A 17,494-nucleotide genomic window follows, 5' to 3' on the forward strand; every position below is an offset into this window, starting at 1 on the left:
CAAACTGCAACTTGTAAGACGGCAAGGCGGGACGATGGGGTCTAGCAGCATAATCTTGCAGACATGATATTTTAAATCTTGAGTGATAACTCAGGACGTTAATTCGAATTGTTAGCCTGACTAATTGGCTAATTGCCAGTGGCTGCACACTATAGTAGTCTACCCTTCTTGGTAGTGGTCTTTTGAGCTGTCATGTCGTCGAATAAGGTAGCTCTAGAAAATTTAGCTTACTATAACTCAAGCTAGACCAGCATTTAGCCACAGCTACACCTAACAGCTAATGCTTGACCAGTAACAAATTCCACAAGCTTCAACATCAAATCAAATCGACTAACATACTGACTAACATTATACTATATTAGTCGACTTGATAACATCCAGCCCTCAAAATCTCTCTTCTTACCCAAGCTGACGTGATCCCCAAAGCGGCCTCTTCTCAATCCCTCAACCCCCGTCCAATCATCCCCCAGATCCCCGTCACGGAGCGTTTTAATCTGACATACATACCGTGGTATCAGGAGTCTGACACACACATAGCAGTTATCGGGCATATTCTATAGACTTACCATGGAATAACGCAGGGACCTTGCAGGAATTGCATGGATTAACCAAGTGTTTGCGGCGGAATGGATGAAAAAGAAAGGGAGAGTAGAAACGTTAGTATCTTGTAGTCGTTATGACACACAATTAGAGTCCACTTTTCCACATATACATATGTGAATCAGGTGGGTATGCGTGTCACTCTGCTGTGTTCTGCCTAGAAAACATCCATGGCCAAATCCCCTCCACCAGATCCATTATCTCACCAAATCTCACCTTAACGAGATCAAGTCCTGGATAATACTACTATAAAGTATCATCACTACTACCCTCTTCGGGCGGTGAAGCACGGACATTGCGGAAAATCACAGCACGAATAATGAGAAATAATGAGCAAGAGGAACCAATTCGTGTATTACTTCGTATACCCTTTGGTAAAATTAATACTCGGCTTGCATGCGCTTATTTTTTGTATACTGCTTGGTGTGTACCATTTTACATACACTCGCCATCCAAAAGCGTTTGTCTATAATCACCGCTGATACCATAACGAACTGAAAGAAGAATGAATGAAAGAAAAAGGCGCTAAGAATACAGGGGTTCAACTGAGAAAAGAAAGAGTAGATAAATATAAAAAGAGAAAAGCTGTGCTATGGAGCTGAACCAAAACGGAAATACGCATTGACGTGGTAAAGACGGTCTTTATCCCCCAAACCATTTTTTTTCTTTCTCTTATTTTTTCCAGACCCCAAAACTCCATTACACACGCGAATGTTGTGGTGGAGGGGTTCTTCGTGTGTGTGTGTGTGTGTTATATGGACTCATTCATCGTTGCAAAACGATGCTAATGAAGCCATGTCCAGGTATAATGCAAAATTCCACTGATATCAATACGCCTCCTTTTCATATGCCTGAGACGCCTCGCATGATACCAAAAAACCAGAAAAAAAAAAAGGAAAAAGCAAAGAGAGAAACCAAAAGGCCAACCATAACATCAAAGATGAACGGCACAAGTAGAGAGGGGAGGGAAGCAAAAAAGAAAACGCTGGATATGTTCTTATCATGAACTGGATGCCAGTCGCTGAAGGCAGTTCAGGACACCTACGACGAAAAAATTAGAGGATTCTTTTACTTATTACCATCTGGTCATATTGAGGAGAGAGAAAACTTACCGCTCACACCCTGTGTCAAGGTAGCCGTCGCCTCAGTGCTTCGGCTGCCAAGGCTAACCGTAACAACATGCTCAATCTTTTCTTGGCTACCCAGGTTGTTGGCCCATTTGAACACTTTTTCGTCTTCTCGGCCGTCACCAACAACCATGAGGAAGTCAACAGGCTTTTCATGCGCCTCGTCTGACTTTACGTTCTTGCTTAGCTGCTCAAAAACACGTTGCGATGCAGTGCACTTGGTCCAGTCAAGCGGTTCGACAAGGATGGCGCCGTCTGCTGCTAAGGCATGTACCCGCTGTGATTCACAGGCGTCGTTGACGTGGCTGGCACAGTCAGAAGCCTGGCGCGATGCTGTGTCATAATCTTCAGCGTTGTTGTAGTGAAAGAGAAGGCTGCAGCGTCGCTCTTCGATTTGCGAGCCGGGCGTTCTCTCAAGATAGTACTGCATAATGGGCTTCACGGATTCCTTCCAGTTTGTAATTTGAGACGCATCAGCCATCTCCAGCCACTCGTCACTACCGCAGTCCTTGAGGAAGCAGCCGTTCTCAGCAATCAATCCCAGGTTCGGCACACGTCGGAACACACGATCCAACTCCTCTGGTCGCCGGCCCGACATGACGTACACGGTGTTGCGTTCATCCAGAAGCAAGTCATTGAGCACGTCCAGGGTCCGCTGCGGGCTGACCGGGATAATCTGGTTGACAGGGCCCCAGCTGACAAGAGTGCCCTCGTAGTCCAAGATAAAGAGTCGTCGCTGTGAACTTGCGTACTGAGCAGAAACCGAGTTCATCGAGAGGCGAGGCACATAGGTCTGGTCGCGCTTGTGCTGCTCGTCGTATGACCGATCGAGATGACCGAGGAGCTCAGTGAACCAGTGAGAACCCGTCTGGTGCACAACACACTTGTAGAGGTTTTCCCATCGGCGAGTCTTTTCCTCCTCGCCCATCTCGAGCGCTTGCTTGATAGCATCGGCACACTGTCGGTAGTCCCAAGGATTTACTGAAAGTTCATTCTTTCCAAACAGCGATGACGTTCCGGTAAACTCGGATAAGATGAGGGAACCATGCTTCTTCTCAGGAAGGATCTTACCGTCCTGACAAAAGAGGTACTCATGCGAGGTGAGATTCATACCTTCACGCTGACTGGTGATCATGAGCGCATCGGCGATGGAAAGAAGAGCGAGGTACTGAGCGTAGTCAATATCCTGCTTGAGATATACCACAGGTTGATAAGCCAGGTTTGCCCACGACGAGTTTACGCGCGTAACGATGTCGGAGACGGCAGCATCAAGCTCACTGGGCTCGCCCGATGACAGAGCCACTTGAATCAGGACAGTGTTCTCGCGCCATTCCGGATTCTTATTCAGGAACAGCTCGTATGCCAACAACTTCTGTCTGACTCCTCGAACATGGTCGAGCTTGTCTCGCGCAACGATGAGCCTCTTGCCTTGGTAGCGCTCTTGCATGATGGACAGCCATTTCATAACCTCTGGCTCTGCACGGTGCCCATTTAAGCTAATGGGGTCAATTCCAATGGCAAGATGCACAACATCAACGAAGCGGTCTTCGAGCTGCAGGCCTTCCGGTGTTGCCTCAACAGTGAGGATGCGGCTGCAGGTAAGCAGGAAGTGTCGCGTGTATTCTTGGATCTGGAAACCAATGAGGTTGGCTCCTAGCATGCCTTCGAGGAGCTCCTTGCGAACAGCAAGACAGCGGAAGACCTCGGACGAGGGAAAGGCAACGTGCAAAAAGAAGCCGATCTTAGCCTCGGGCAGCTTCTTGCGAATCATGCCAGGCACGAGCAGCAGGTGGTAGTCGTGGATCCAGATGACATCACCGCGCTTCCAGTTCTGGACAATCTTGTCGGCAAAGGCCTGGTTAACCTTGACGTAGTATTTCCATGAGTGATCCTCGTATGCTTTGCTCTTGGGGTTATCGGGGATCTGGTAGTGGAAGACTGGCCACAGCATCTGCTTGCAGAAGTGGCTGTAGTGGCCGTCAAAGTCTTTGTCAGAGCAGAAGACGGGTAGCATGTCGTGCTCAGTGGCCAAGGTATCCTCAATGTCCTGCTTCTGCTGAGTACCCTCGAGGGCATCAGTGGGCATACCGAGTGTGCCGACCCAAGTGTAGTCAGTCAGTTTTCCATCGCGGGCAGCAGCCATGGCGGCGTTGCGAAGACCGCCATTGCCCTGGTCAGCATTGACCACACGCCATTGAGCCGAAGCAAAGACCTTATCATGGCTCTCACTTCGCATCAGAGCCCGGGGCTTGACGATGCCGCGGCGGCCCAGCTCCGTAGCCTTTTGCAGCGTCCGGCGGGTTTCGAAGATGTCGGCTGGCGGCGGCGTGTTGGCGCGCGACTTGGGCTGGTCAGCACGGCCGCCCCAGGACTTGGAGCCCTTGTCGGCGGGCGAGTTGTCGCTGTGTGGGAATTGGATGCGGAAGCCATCTTCGTTGGCGAATGGATCGGGCGTAGTGGGTTCGTCGACCGGGGTATGAGGAGGGGTGATGTCGGGCTGCCGGGTGAAGAGACTAGGCGTGACATCGACGGCTGGCACCACCGAGGGCGGCTGTGCTGGTGCAAAAGCCCGTTGTCGCTTTGAGATTGTATGTCGGCGGCGAGAGTTACCCGGGAGGCTGAATTGGACGGTTTTGGGGAGGAATCTGTACGAGGGGAGAACCAAAGGATGACGTGCATTAGCCCCGGTGCCGCAGAATATGTCACAGCAGCAGCCGACAAAGAAACGAACAAGGGCAGTGGGAACAAGGGCAGCATTCAATCCGTTGCAGCCAATTCGACTTACAGAGAGCAGATAAAGACAGTCATTGTGGGCAATGGCTCGTGGCTCGGCTCAAAGGACAGTAAAAGTCAAGAGAGACAAAAAAGATTGTTCTTGGTCGTCGATCGAGGGAGTCGAAAGATCCTTGGCCATGCAAGTCAGGCGACGATGGGCAGCGAAATCAAGAGAGAGGCCGAAGGAAAGCGAACGAAAGGTCCGTCCGTCGCCGCTGATATGGCAAGGTGAAAACTAGCTCTCGGCTATGGCAAAGACATATGGGCAGGACGCGGCAGCTCTCGACAGGTCGTCTTGGCGATCGGGAGGGGCAAGTAATCGGATGTTGATCTGGTGGTTGGCTTGGATGAGTAAGAAAGAGGAGGAAGAAGAGTGAAAGTTTAAAGTTTAGTCGAGCAGGAGAAGTAGCGAGAAGCAGCGCCGGCACGGCAGAGCTAAGCAAGGCAAAGCACAGCACAGCAGATGCGGGAAGCTGGCAGGAAAAGCTGGGCAGCAAAAAAAGAGCCGTCCCGGTAGCTTTTCTCAGTTGAGAAGGGAGCAGCAGCAATGCGGAGCTTTTTTGGAGAGCGGCAGAGACGACGATGCGGTCCACCTGCGTAGGCCCCGAGCTGTGATAGGCTGCGGATGAGGGAGCGAGTGAGAAACGGGATGGCGATGAGACAAAGAAAATTAAGGCTAGAGGGAAGAGGAGCGAAGCAGTAGTAATACTGTTAAGGTTCAAGAAAACTGGCTGGTGAGAGGCGCCTAAGGCAGCGGAACCGATCGGGTTGATTTACACGAAATCAATTGTTTCGGCTGGGCCGCAAGCCGTATCACCATTAGCCGCAGCGCTCCAAGACACTGCAGCGGGGGCCCCCTGGTCGGGTCGAATTTTTTTTTTTTGTTTTGATGTTCGATTTTGGGTGCTGTTTCCCCTCGCGACCAGGGTATGGGCTTGGGATGAAACGTGGGCAGAATTGGGGAAAAAATGTGGCAAGGATGTTTTTTAGGCTGGATGAAGAGTAAAAAAAAAAAAATAGAGATCAACAAGAGGGAATGCGAGTAAGCTGCTGGCTGCCGCTGATGCCAATAATGACGCTGCATAAGATGAATTGAAAGTATTTTACTTACTTGCTGAGCTGTTGGATTTCTGCTTGATTTGTTGGGCGCTTGATTGGAATTTGCGAGTAAAAGGCTCAGGATGCTCCTTGTTTAAAGGCTCACGGCCTGCCGTCTCTGACGTAATCGTTCCAACACGAGTCGTCCAAGCCCGCTGGAGCTGAAGAGGAACCGATCCAGGTCAATTGCTCAAGCTGACGTCCTCGATGGCGGATAAATGTGGATTAGATTTGCGGCAGGAGGGTTTGGTCCGTTGGGGCTTTGGCAGCTAATAAGCAAAACAAATAGAGAGACAGACAGAATCAACAAGAGAGATGAGATGATCTGATTTGATTTGATTTGATACAGGCACCGCAGATGTGTATCATGCAGCTGCTTGGACGGAGGCGATGCGCGGTTGGGCCAGATATATTACGGCACACGACTCATCCTCATCCACTAGCAATAGCCCCGAATGTCTTATCCTGTGCCGCGCTCAGTGTGTGCACAGCCATGCAATCACATGTGCGCGTCGCTCGCTGTAGGCGCAGAAGTAGCTCCGCGAGGTAGCATTTTTATGATACTATCGTGAAATCACCACGCTCTCATACTCTCGTGAGGGATTAGTTCCCTCACTTGCGCGCACAAAATGACTCGGCCTACCGGATACTACACGGCGCTTATTACACCACCAGCTACCCATGACCTTTTTTTATTTCCCTCTCTACTAGTATGCATGTCCAGCCGTCGTACCGACTCCGTGCCTCTGTCCTGGGTCGTCATTGGAAAGCAAGCTAGAAAAGGGTGCCTGACCGATTACATGCCTTTGCAGTACACGCATCCGTAATCTGTAGATACGCATACACAGGCAAACAAACAAATAGATGGACAAACATACAACCACACCGCTGCAGCCTAGAAGCCAAAACGACAGGCTGGCGAGGCGCCGAGCTGAGCTGGGGTGAATCACAAGAGGCAGCCCAAGGATTTCTCCGTGGCACCGACTCGGCGCATGGCATGGCAAGGCATGGCATCACGATTTTCGACCTCTCATATTCTCTTGCTTCGCTCTGTGCTTGTGCCACTGCAAAGGGGCCCCATGTCCCCTTCGGAAGCTAAGCTTATCCCATGCCCTGTGCGGGCCGATGACTCGGATTCGATTGCCCCGTGCTCCAAGCTCTGTTTTGCTCATATATGATCGTGATTCAGGTTGGTTTGCAATGACCACTTTGGAGGATCCTTTGGGCCAAGCCAAGCCCCGAAAGGCACTGGCTCTGGGCGCTGCGGCCGGGCAAGTCATCAGCTAGCTTAGCTCGCAGAGAGCGCTAACAACGAGCATTGATTCCTTGGAAATACTACAAGTAATGCCACTAATACCGTCTTCACGATAGCAAGTATCTGCTACTCTCCGCAGAGCAACAAGAGTCGAACAATCATCGTGGCGCCCGTCAATGTAACGTGCAAAGGCATAGTGCCCTTGGCCCTTGTCGGCCGGGTGTTTGCGGCCCGGGAGCTCCATCCCTAGACCAGGTCATTGCCCAAACAGGATGGACGACATGAAATTAATGCGTCTGATTCTTGCGCATTCCGGTGTAATACGGGCTGCCGAAGGCTCATTTGACTATGCAAGCAAGCTCAACAAATTTGAATAAATGCAGAAGGACAAAAGCAGGCAGTCAATGACTAATTGGTGCTATACACTGTACGTAGGGAGAAGTAGTGGCCTGGGATGGTCAAAAAGGACTGCTCTAAAAATGACTATCACTACAGTATAAACGTCCATGACAGTACTACTTGGCATATGTGAGCGTTTTTTGAATGCTCAGCCTCTTCCACGGCCTTCCACCTATTCCCCATCCAAGTAAACCGTCTACCTTAGCCTTTCATCATCCATTTTACTCGCTTTAGCCACCTTACCTGTCAAAAAACGTGTCCCCATTTCCAAAGAAAAACTCTACCAAAAAAAAGACACCCCTGTTTCTGCCCAACAAGCTCCAGCACGGCTCCATCTCTCTGACCGGGTTCCAGTACAAAGTAACAAGCATCAATGCAGGGTCATTCAGTGACAGGCTTTCGTTCTTGGCCCTTCAAATGCTCACGCGCCGGCGCCTGTAGCCGTCTTTGGCTACTCTCTCTGATCCAATACGGATATCGTCATACTCTGACTGCAATGTCCTTCTCCTCATCGCCATCATTATTACACTCGTTCTGTACAACCCTCAATCATCAGTTTCTCCGTATCTACCTTTCATTTCTCCTTCTCTCTAACCCCTCTTCGCCAAACACATGGTCAACGGCCATCAAAGTTTCAGCTAGGCGAAAACGCCTCCCAGAGCCCATCACATCAGCTCATCCCAGTCCCTAGCACCAGCACCGTCCAAAAGCCTATTGCTTGGCTTGGGATGGACCCTAACCGCTGGGTAGCGTAGCGGATCGACGACCGCCTGCTCCATCGGCGGGGGTGGAGCGCCTCGAAAGAGAAATCCAATCGTTGGTCTATGCTCGGTCCATGCATTGAAGCTGCTAGTTCTAGTTTTCATTTCCTTGAACAGCCGAGAGAGCTCCGGCCGTGCCTTACGGGCGTGGCAACGCGCCCTCCCGTCGCGATGTTCGGCCGCACAGTTGCTCGAGATATTCAGGAACACGGAGTACTTTGCGTAATAAATATGCTACTTGCAGCGCTGTTCCGTATATTCAAGCAAACAGTTTTGAGTACTTACACGCAGGCCTCCGTCTGCTACCGGGGGGACCATCCGCCATTCCAGTGAGCCTCATTCGTCAGCGAGCCCCATCCCCCTGCTCTCACGCGGCTGCTTGCTTGCATGAATCAATCAAGTCGCCTTGCCGTGCCCCCAACAACTCAAAAGTTCAAGATGGGAAACCTGCTGTCTAGCGCGTAACATGTGCAAGTCACCAAGACTCAATTTGTCCGCTAGCGCCTTTTGTTGCTCCCTTTACAACTTCACGATTTCTAATATTAGCCCGAAGCAGCAGAGTAGACCACAAAGCAAGATATCACAATTTTCAGACCCCAAACTCCCCCTTTTCTTTTCTTCTTTTTTCCCCTCACCGTCAGATGAATCATTGCTGCCAGTACCGGCAGCATCTTGATAACAAGTATGCCCTGGCGGGATTTATTTCCCTCCCACGTTGTAGTGCCGGCCTGTATCATTGGCCCTGACGATCCCTGTATCGCCCGTTGCGGCAAACATGACTTACTTGGCCGTCAAGGGGGAGCTGGGGGCCGCAAAATGAAAATGCACACACAAATAGAGACACGAACACTAAAGCCATTACAAGTTATCCTTGGTAGTGTTAGAAACAGTAGAGCCAGTAGAGTCAGGAGAGCTGGTTGGGTCAACAGAGCCAGTAGATGCCAATAGAAGTAGCAACATAGCAGTGTGCGCAGTAGAGCTGCGTGCTTACGGTTGTAAGATTTCCTGGTTTTCTTTCTTTGTTTCCCGCTTGGCCGTCTATTATCCAATACTTTGCGGTTGGGGATAAAGTGCCCACCCTTTTGCATGTGAGCATGCTTGTTTGCCCGATAACTCTCTTTTTCATTCATTGCTTGTTCTTATTACGAAGTGTATACAAGATATCACGCCTTATCCGGGTATTATACAAGCATCCGGTGCTTCAATCCTACTCTGCCCTGTTACGCTTCTCAATACGTACCTGGACTGCTACTCTGTATAATTGGCTAATATCGTAATATCTCAACATTGTTGCGCTTCCCCGTGCCACCTATCAGGTAGACAGCCCATACGTGTCCATGCATAACTCTTAGTCTGCTGCCGTGCAACCTCGCCCGAGGCCGAATTGATTACCTCGAGGCCTCTTAAGGGTCCGAGGAGACCGAATTCGCTGGCAGAGAGATTCCCTCCTACTCCCCGTAGTAAGCGTGAATGTGTTCTACCGCGTATACAGTGCAACGTGGAATTTGGCGTCCATCGCTAGGGAGGTAGCTAGGAGCATTTTGTTGTAGATTATTGACTCGTATTTCCAAAATTGAAAGCCAAAAAGTCACTAAAGGCACCGGCGTCATGAAATCGATTCATTGCCACCACAATCACACAACCTTAGACCTTTCTCTGCATCTTACCCCGCACCCTTATCAAAAACACTTGCTTGCCTATGCGTGAGTCGTCAGCAGAAACACCTCAATCAACTCCCATTCGATCTCATATGCATCATGGGCGTTATTTAGATGCAATATCACAGGGAGCGTAGTAATTGGCGCACGTCTAGCTCATCCTTGGAATTCTCCGTATGCCAACATCAGATTGGTTCTATGCGCCTCTTACATTCAGCGCGCTTCATCTAAATTGTACAAAGCGTCCATATGCAATGTCACATTGACGCTCTTCTAACATCTGTCATATACCTGCGCCGCATGTTCCGCAAAAAGCTCCCTGTAGTCTAGACCCAGCCTGTACATGTAAATCAATCCTCCGGCTGGACGCCGATACCAACACATATGCTATAACTCGCAATACCGTTCCAACCAATTTTCATCAGTTCATCCACAGGCGTACAGCTTTATCTTTTCCTCCACTGCCAACTCGTTGTCCGTCAGGACTCCAGTCGACCTGGCAGATGGCTGTTAGTCATTGAACGATAGGAGTGGCCACTCAAAAGGAATAAGGGAAGGGGTAAAACGTACAGCAAAGACTTCATCTTGGTGTCCTGGTAGGTCAACTGCCAGTTTGTATGTAGCCATTGACCACACCTTCAATGTGGTATCCTTGGACCCCGTCACGAGGAGCCGACTATCGGCAGAAAAGGCACACTGATATATAGGTGCTACATGGCCTCGGAGCGTATTGATAAATTTGCCATCTCTGCATTGGTCATCATATCAGCATTCATCGTCGACAACAGTCTCTAGCGTCATCGAAAACACGAACCTTGCGCTCCAGATCTTAGTGTGGTTGTCCCACCCCGCGCTGGCAATGATGCTGCCATCAGGGGAAAATGTCACATGGTTGATGGCTTTTTGGTGTCCCAGCAGTCGTGCAACCGGTTTCGTGCCCTGGGAGGGATCCCAGAGGTACATAGTAAAATCATCCTGTGCATCACAAAGTATCAGAAGAGCGAAGCAGACACCAAAGTTTGTTTGCCATGTGAACTTACAGAGGCAGAGACAAGTCGCTCTGCAATCTGTCCCTGGAATCTCGCCGCCTTCTCAAAGCGCTCCTTTGCCTTCTTCCGTCTTTCCTCCTCGCTGCTCGGTGTGGGCTGGTGATCATAAAATGAAGTTCGTAGTGCAAAATCAGTGGAAAGGGCCAGGTGATTCACCCAGTGGGCATGGGAGGAGAGCGTGTGCACCAGTGTTCCCTTCTCGGCGCTCCACACTCGGACAGTTTTATCATGGCTGGCTGAGTAGATCAACCCGGTTCCTCCCCATTTGACACAGCTCACGCTACTCCGATGACCGGACAAGACGTGCTCAGTCCGACCCGTATTCACTGCCCAAACTCGAATCGTTGTATCCTTACTTGCACTTGCTAGCCGAGGAGACTCATTCTCCCACAGATGATACGGTTCCCATGCAATGTTGGTAACCCATTTGGAATGTCCTGTCAAGGCTCCGGAGCCGGCAGCTTTTCCTGTCTCGGGGTCCCAGAGTCGTACAGACTTGTCCATGCTTCCAGTGGCCAAACGCTTACCATCGGGCGACCAAGCCACGCACAGAACCCAGTGTGTGTGACCAGACAGGGTAAACTTTGGCGTTCCCGTCTCCGTATCCCATATCCGAGCTGTCTTATCGCCAGAGCCAGTAGCCAGTCGGCTGCTACTTGCGGGACTGAATTGAGCGGCCAATATCGCTTCTCCATGGCCAGGTATTCTATGAGACATGCGCGTGACTGCTTGGACTTTGAAAACTGCCTGAGGCTCGGCGCTGAGTGTTACTGTTGTTTCAAAAGGGTTCTCGATACCATGGCTGCGTAAAAGCTGAAGCAAGTCGGTCGGATACTGGTCAACAATAATGTCTGTCTCCGGAATGTGTATTCGAAAGCGATACGGCAGAAACTCTTCTCTTTCCTGTTTGTTCAATTATTAGCCGACAAAGAGCTCCCTTGAGTTTTCCCGAATCAATGAGAGACAAACCCTAGCAAGAAGTGTATTTAACAATAATGATAGATTTTTCTCCGATGCGTCAGCGAGAGGCACTTCTATAACGTCGGCCATCTGCTTTCCCTCGCTGTCCAGGAAGCGAGCCTTGAACGAGCCCGCTGGGCCGGCCGCAACAGCGCTGACATCTTGTTGTATTTGCGTTCTCTCTAGATTCTCGCGCTTTTGGCGCTTTGATGGAGGGGGTAGAACCGTAGCCATGGTAAGTTGGAAGCTTGCCTGGACTATTATTGGTGTCTCGATAAATGTGTTGAAAGTTCGCGACAGAATGGAATGGTGGGGCCGATTGGCAAAAAATCTGGAACCGTGGAAAAAAAATAAGGCGGTGAGAATGTGGGGTTCTGCCAAAAAAAAAGATAAGCTCATCGCCAAGCTCTCAGCGCCCCAGCCATTAATAAGTAGCATTGGTAGGCCATATAAAGCTGCATCAGTCTAGGAAAATTAATTCTGTAGAGTTTAGTCGCCAACAGCATATCTAAACATCAGGCTGAGTCGCCATGGTCGGTCGGTGGCCGCGAATGCGCTTGGGCGGGCCGGTGAAATGAGAAAATGCAGTGGGAATTGTTGTCATAGTTATGCCAGCAGGGAGGGGAACAGGCGTCGCGGCAGGATTCTGTGCAAGCTGGAAATGGGGCTCTTGCATCAATGGCTGGAGATGACTATTTTGTGCTTCCTGTTGAAGTTGATGCTGAACCGCTTGCTGATCAAGACTTTGTTGATGTTGATGCTGCTGCGCTTGATCGTCTTGTCGTCTCTGGCGACGTGCACGTTGCTTCTGGGTTGATAGCTGTCTGCGGCCTTTTTCCACCAGCAAGTGCCGCTTATCTTGAGCTTCTTGTCTCCGCTGACGCTGCCAGTCCTCATTTTGGACCGCGTAAATGGCTGCAATCTGCATCTGAAACTGTGCAAGTGCATTCAGCCGGTCTGGCTGTGGCATCTTGCGGTAGTCGGACTTGAGTTGGTGAAAAGTGTCGCCTGTCAAACGAAGGGTTGATTCAGAGACGCCAGCCAGTTGAATGGCTGTTGCCGTCTGTGTATCGGGCCGTGGACCGTCGTCCATATCTATCAAAATGCCAATTAGAATTCATCCATGGACATTCTTAAGCCATTCAATTACGAACCTGGAAGCTCGGTAAGATCATTCTCTTCCTCGCTCATCTCAGATGGCGTTGGTGGCTCTGGAGTGCCAGGAGCATGGTTATGCTGGTCGCAAGAGATGGTCAGCACCCAGCCGCCAATGCTCTTGCGGTTGACTGCTTTGGCCTTCCAAGGACAGTCTGTTTTCTTGGTGGTTGTTTTGTGCTTGGTAGCCATGCATTTATAAGGCCGACCACCACGATCGCACACGAGATCACATCGGACGATGTCATTTCCAGGGATGTCAGCACCACCCATTCTGGAGCGATGCGACCTAGCCTTGACAATCTTATAGCCCTCTTTCTCCATCCGCCCATTGAGGTCTTTGATCAGCTCTTCATACGTGCTGAAGACGCCGGCATGCGGCACAGCAACGGCCTCGAGGATCCCAAACATGGCTGTCAAGAGGCGCTGCTTCGCGCTGCTTCACTAGGGGCGTGTGGATTTGAAGTCGGACCTGTGTGTGTTAAATGTGATTCGTGGCGTCACTGCGCGGTCGAGACGTGGAGAAGAAGGTTGTTTTGGGAGAAGATTCGGGCTAAACCGCGGTACCTGGAAGCCATGACTCAGCTACCTGGTCCTGTACCTGGGGGTACCTGGGCTGTGATTGGTACGTACCAGTAGCCAGTGGCATACCAGCATCTCCAGACGCCATTAATACCGGTACTGGCCAAGTACCGTCTATTCACCTGTACGTACAATGCCCAGTAAATACTTCTTGCCTCTAGGTATCTCCCGATATCCAGTACCTATCTGCAAACATGCGATATAACAAACGGCAAGAGCAACAGACAACAGTCTATGAAATGAGAAGCCCGTGATGCCATGGCTTTTCTCTTTTTCTATACTGCCTGGAGATGCCAGGAAATAAATTCTCAATCCAGTTCACACATTTATGCCATGCAGGCTGCTGCACCGATACTGTCCTCCAGTCATTTCATTGTTTGCATTGATCGGCATACATACCACTGCACTGCCAGATCCTTTTCAATCAATTGCACATAGAAGACTTCGTTGGCCGCTCATCAGCTATGTCGTTTTCATCTGGAACCTCTCCTCGAAGGACGGGTACAGTCTCTTCTTATTTTTCAAGTTCAGTCCCACCCGATTCGCCCAGCCTCCAGTCTCAGCGCAGCCATAGCCAAGCTAGTCAAGGTTATAACGAGGATGAATTCGATGGTCCGTCCCATTATTCTCCATCTATTTCCAGCTCAAGACCAAGTACCAACCTCACAACCACTTCGACAACTATTTCTCGTCCGAGCACTCCCTCAGGCCGCCGCTCTCGAAGTGGTGCCACGCCTTCCATTCTTGGACAGAGCGAATCCCATGATATTGTCTGCGCAGTTAGTGAATCCCGCGGCGTCACACCTACAGTAGGTATTGCCATGATCAACTTGTCGCTTGGTGAAGTTACTCTCAGCCAAATATGCGACAATCAATCCTATGTGAGGACGATTCATAAGCTTCAACTCGCATCGCCCTCTCGAATAGTCTTTATGCCTTCAGCGTGCCCTCCCAATCAACCTAGTACTTTCTTCTCTCTCGTTGAGCAGCTGATACCTGAAGTAGAGATTGCCTCTCATGAGCGTTCTGCTTGGTCTGAATCCGCTGGGATAGAGTATATGGAGGACTTCGCCCTTGAAGGCGATATTGGGCCATTAAAGGTGGCTACACAAGGCAAATATTATGCAGTCTGCTGTTTTTCTGCCGTAAGTAATGGAATTGTTCTTTTTAACGCTGAAGCTTATGGTATGCAACCCAGGCTATGAAGTATATCGATCGTCAATTCAATATTACCTTCTCACCTCAGTCTCTACGCATTGGATACCAGCCTTCAGAAGACACAATGATGATAGCTATATCCGCGATGCAATCACTGGAAGTGATGCGGAATTTGAAGTCTGCCAAGTCAAAAGAATGCTTGTTTGGGCTATTGAACCATACCCTTACACCAATGGGTACCCGCGTACTCCGCAATAACATGCTGCAGCCTCCCACCAACTTTGATGGATTCATCAGATTTCGGTATGACGCGCTAGAAGAGATGGTCAGCCACGAAGAAATGTTTCGTGAAGTCCGTAAAGGTATATCTAAGTACATGAAGCTTATCAATGAGCCGCTAACCCGATATAAGCACTCAAACTTTTCCATGATGCCGAGAGAACTCTTACAAAGGTAAACCAATTGCGCCGATCCATTACTGTACGGCTAACAGGAATAGCTGATTACCATTCGACCCGCCACTGGCATATCTGCGGCCGAAGAGCAACTTACTCACATCCTCATGATCAAATCTTTTCTAGAATCAGTGCCAGAGATCTATAGAGCCCTTTATCCAGCAAAGAGCGATCTGTTAGTCAAAATACGCAATCTATGCTGTCCTGAGACAACAGTTCCCATTTTACTCAACATCAAGAAAGTTATCGAAGCGGACGTTACATATATGAAGTCGCCACTAGACTTACGTAACCAAAGAGCATTCGCGGTCAAATCAGGCCTCAGCGGCATGTTAGATGTCGCTCGTCAGACATATAAAGAACTTACCGAAGTTATTCACCAACATTCAGATAATGTTAGCGGTATGTGCTATTATGCTATTACTATCATGAGCTCCCTTTATATTTCCAAGCTAACACATTTTCTACTCACAGAAGACCATCGGGCTGCAGTGACTTTAAAATTCGACAACCGGCGCATGTATTGGTTTCGAATACCCACTGCGGATCTTGACCTTGAATCGGTATCCCAATATTTTATAAATGTCATTTGGAAGAAGAATCATATTGAATGCCAGACTCTTGATCTTGTTAAGCTAAATCGGAGGCTCTCAGATACTTCCAACGAGATAATTATGCGGAGTGACGCTGTCATTCTTGAGTTAGTCAAAAAACTTCGAAAAGAAGTTTCTCCTTTATTCAGAGTATGCGAATCAGTCGCGCTCGTGGATATGATTGCATCTTTCGGCCAAGTCACTACAACTCGAGACTATGTGAGGCCGGAAATCGAAGAAACCTTGGCGCTGAAATCGGCAAAGCATCCAATTCTCGACAAGGTGACTACTCTACTCCAGTAACCAAAACACCATTCGTTCATAAACACTAACTTCCATCTCACAGAAAATGGCAAGTGAATATGTACCCAATGACTACTATGCTACAAAGCAGTATCGGTTTCATTTTGTAACAGGCTGCAATATGAGTGGCAAGAGCACATATATCCGATCGGTTGCCTTGCTTCAGATCATGGCACAGATTGGATGTTTTGTACCAGCAGAATTCGCTGCTTTTCCTATTATACACAACATATTCGCTCGTATATCCACTCAGGATAGTATAGAGGCAAATTTGTCCAGCTTCGGAGTAGAGATGAGAGAAATGGCCTTCATTTTGAAGAATGTGGATAGCAAAAGCCTCGCCATAATTGACGAACTTGGCCGAGGAACAAGCAACAGGGATGGAATGGCAATTGCAATGGCCATATCGGAAGCATTGATTGACACGGGAGCATCTATCTGGTTTGCAACCCACTTTATTGAGCTGGCTCGAGTACTTGCGGATCGCCCAGGAGTTCTTAACCTTCACCTTGCGTCCAGTACTTCAATTGGTGAAGGGGGAATACCTCAGTTAACCATGTTATACAAAGCCACTGCGGGTACTGTTGATGACGAGCACCATTATGGAATCGTTTTAGCCCGTGCAATGGGAATGCCAAGTAGCTTCATTGAAGTTGCAGAGAACGTGGCAAATGATCTGAAAAGCAGGCGGGAGTCGAATCAACAGAATTCTGAGTCATATAAAGAGATGCATCGGCAGAAGCTCATGCTAAACTTATATGAGGCGTTGAAACAAGCTGCCAATTCTTCAAATACAGAAGCTCTTCTGGGGTACCTCAGACGACTCCAAGAAGACTACATTGTACGCTTGCAGGAAATTGAAGATATGTGAGGCGGAATCAATTCGTTCTGCGTCACTATCTACCGCGCTCGAAATTTACTTTTGTAAATTCTCAAAAACGAATATTCATCTTAGTAATATACTCATGTATATATACGATAATGTCTACCAGTTCTCTGAGAAATCTGCAGCACTTTGCAGTATTCTGTTATGATCCAAATTCTCACTTGTTATACACGTAACAAGCTACAATGCATATTACATGGCACAAATACTCTCTATCTGAGAGCCTATCTCTCCAGTCACAAAGTACAAAGTGATACGAACACTTCATTCCATTGTATTTGCTACTGCATCTTCCGCTCTCTAGTATCTCTCCCCTATGTAACAGACGTAACGAAAAATACATCGTCGATATTTTAAGTATCTTATCCGCTTTAGTGTACGAAGTGCTTCACCAAGATGAAATTTAGAGGTAGTAGTGCAGGTGAAGCAAGGGGGGTATAAGCGAAAGTACCATGAGATAGCTGATTAGATGATTGTCATATGGAGAATTAAAGCAAGAAATGTGCCCGTTAATGGTAACCAAAGTCCATCCATCAAGAGCATTATAAAGGAACCAAATGAGCTTATGCTGAGACAACCTACAGCAAAAAGGTTGCCATTATATGCCCCCATCTTCTGCGCCAGAGTTCTTTGTCCAACTGCCATGATGATAATGATGGCGGGAATCTCAGTCAAGCAAG

The 17,494-nt window shown here is 48.9% G+C and overlaps 4 protein-coding genes across 4 annotated transcripts; 1 reads left to right on the plus strand and 3 right to left on the minus strand.

Moving 5' to 3' along the window:
* Positions 1–1,450: 1,450 nt before the first annotated feature.
* GGI43DRAFT_314839 (glycosyltransferase family 20-domain-containing protein) lies at positions 1,451–4,642 on the minus strand. Its single transcript, XM_083201750.1, has 3 exons — positions 4,513–4,642; positions 1,713–4,372; positions 1,451–1,641 (listed from the first exon to the last, which is right to left on the minus strand). The coding sequence occupies exons 1-3, from the start codon at positions 4,533–4,535 to the stop codon at positions 1,601–1,603; spliced, it is 2,724 nt and encodes a 907-aa protein (XP_083062788.1). The 5' UTR covers positions 4,536–4,642; the 3' UTR covers positions 1,451–1,600.
* Positions 4,643–10,094: 5,452 nt separating this feature from the next.
* GGI43DRAFT_381931 (WD domain-containing protein) lies at positions 10,095–11,916 on the minus strand (the record flags this gene model as incomplete). The annotated part of the gene is made up of 5 exons (XM_083203190.1): positions 10,095–10,169; positions 10,244–10,421; positions 10,488–10,648; positions 10,714–11,625; positions 11,692–11,916. 5 exons carry the CDS (start codon positions 11,914–11,916, stop codon positions 10,095–10,097), a joined length of 1,551 nt encoding a protein of 516 aa, XP_083062789.1.
* Positions 11,917–12,170: 254 nt separating this feature from the next.
* Positions 12,171–13,565, minus strand: GGI43DRAFT_314802 (uncharacterized protein). The gene is made up of 2 exons (XM_083201749.1): positions 12,837–13,565; positions 12,171–12,777 (listed from the first exon to the last, which is right to left on the minus strand). Exons 1-2 carry the CDS (start codon positions 13,246–13,248, stop codon positions 12,191–12,193), a joined length of 999 nt encoding a protein of 332 aa, XP_083062790.1. The 5' UTR covers positions 13,249–13,565; the 3' UTR covers positions 12,171–12,190.
* GGI43DRAFT_314955 (MutS family protein MSH4) lies at positions 13,330–17,320 on the plus strand. Its single transcript, XM_083201751.1, has 6 exons — positions 13,330–14,564; positions 14,618–14,939; positions 14,990–15,030; positions 15,077–15,434; positions 15,507–15,907; positions 15,972–17,320. The coding sequence occupies exons 1-6, from the start codon at positions 13,884–13,886 to the stop codon at positions 16,797–16,799; spliced, it is 2,631 nt and encodes an 876-aa protein (XP_083062791.1). The 5' UTR covers positions 13,330–13,883; the 3' UTR covers positions 16,800–17,320.
* Positions 17,321–17,494: the final 174 nt, after the last annotated feature.

The sequence above is a fragment of the Trichoderma evansii genome, assembly GCF_050947405.1.
Source record: "Trichoderma evansii strain SZMC 28006 chromosome Unknown GGI43scaffold_5, whole genome shotgun sequence".
Taxonomy (NCBI): Eukaryota; Fungi; Ascomycota; class Sordariomycetes; order Hypocreales; family Hypocreaceae; genus Trichoderma; species Trichoderma evansii.

Bases quoted from the DNA above. Each gene is read 5' to 3' on its own strand.
- GGI43DRAFT_314839 (XM_083201750.1), bottom strand. From the start codon at position 4,535: ATGACTGTCTTTATCTGCTCTCT. The intron at 4,373-4,512 runs GTAAGTCGAATT...CCCCTCGTACAG, and splicing joins ACTGTCTTTATCTGCTCTCT to ATTCCTCCCCAAAACCGTCC. The intron at 1,642-1,712 runs GTAAGTTTTCTC...TTTTCGTCGTAG, and splicing joins CTTGACACAGGGTGTGAGCG to GTGTCCTGAACTGCCTTCAG.
- GGI43DRAFT_314802 (XM_083201749.1), bottom strand. From the start codon at position 13,248: ATGTTTGGGATCCTCGAGGCCGTTGCTGTGCCGCATGCCGGCGTCTTC. The intron at 12,778-12,836 runs GTTCGTAATTGA...GCATTTTGATAG, and splicing joins TGATCTTACCGAGCTTCCAG to ATATGGACGACGGTCCACGG.
- GGI43DRAFT_314955 (XM_083201751.1), top strand. From the start codon at position 13,884: ATGTCGTTTTCATCTGGAACCTCTCCTCGAAGGACGGGTACAGTCTCT. The intron at 15,435-15,506 runs GTATGTGCTATT...TTCTACTCACAG, and splicing joins ACATTCAGATAATGTTAGCG to AAGACCATCGGGCTGCAGTG. The intron at 15,908-15,971 runs GTGACTACTCTA...TCCATCTCACAG, and splicing joins AGCATCCAATTCTCGACAAG to AAAATGGCAAGTGAATATGT.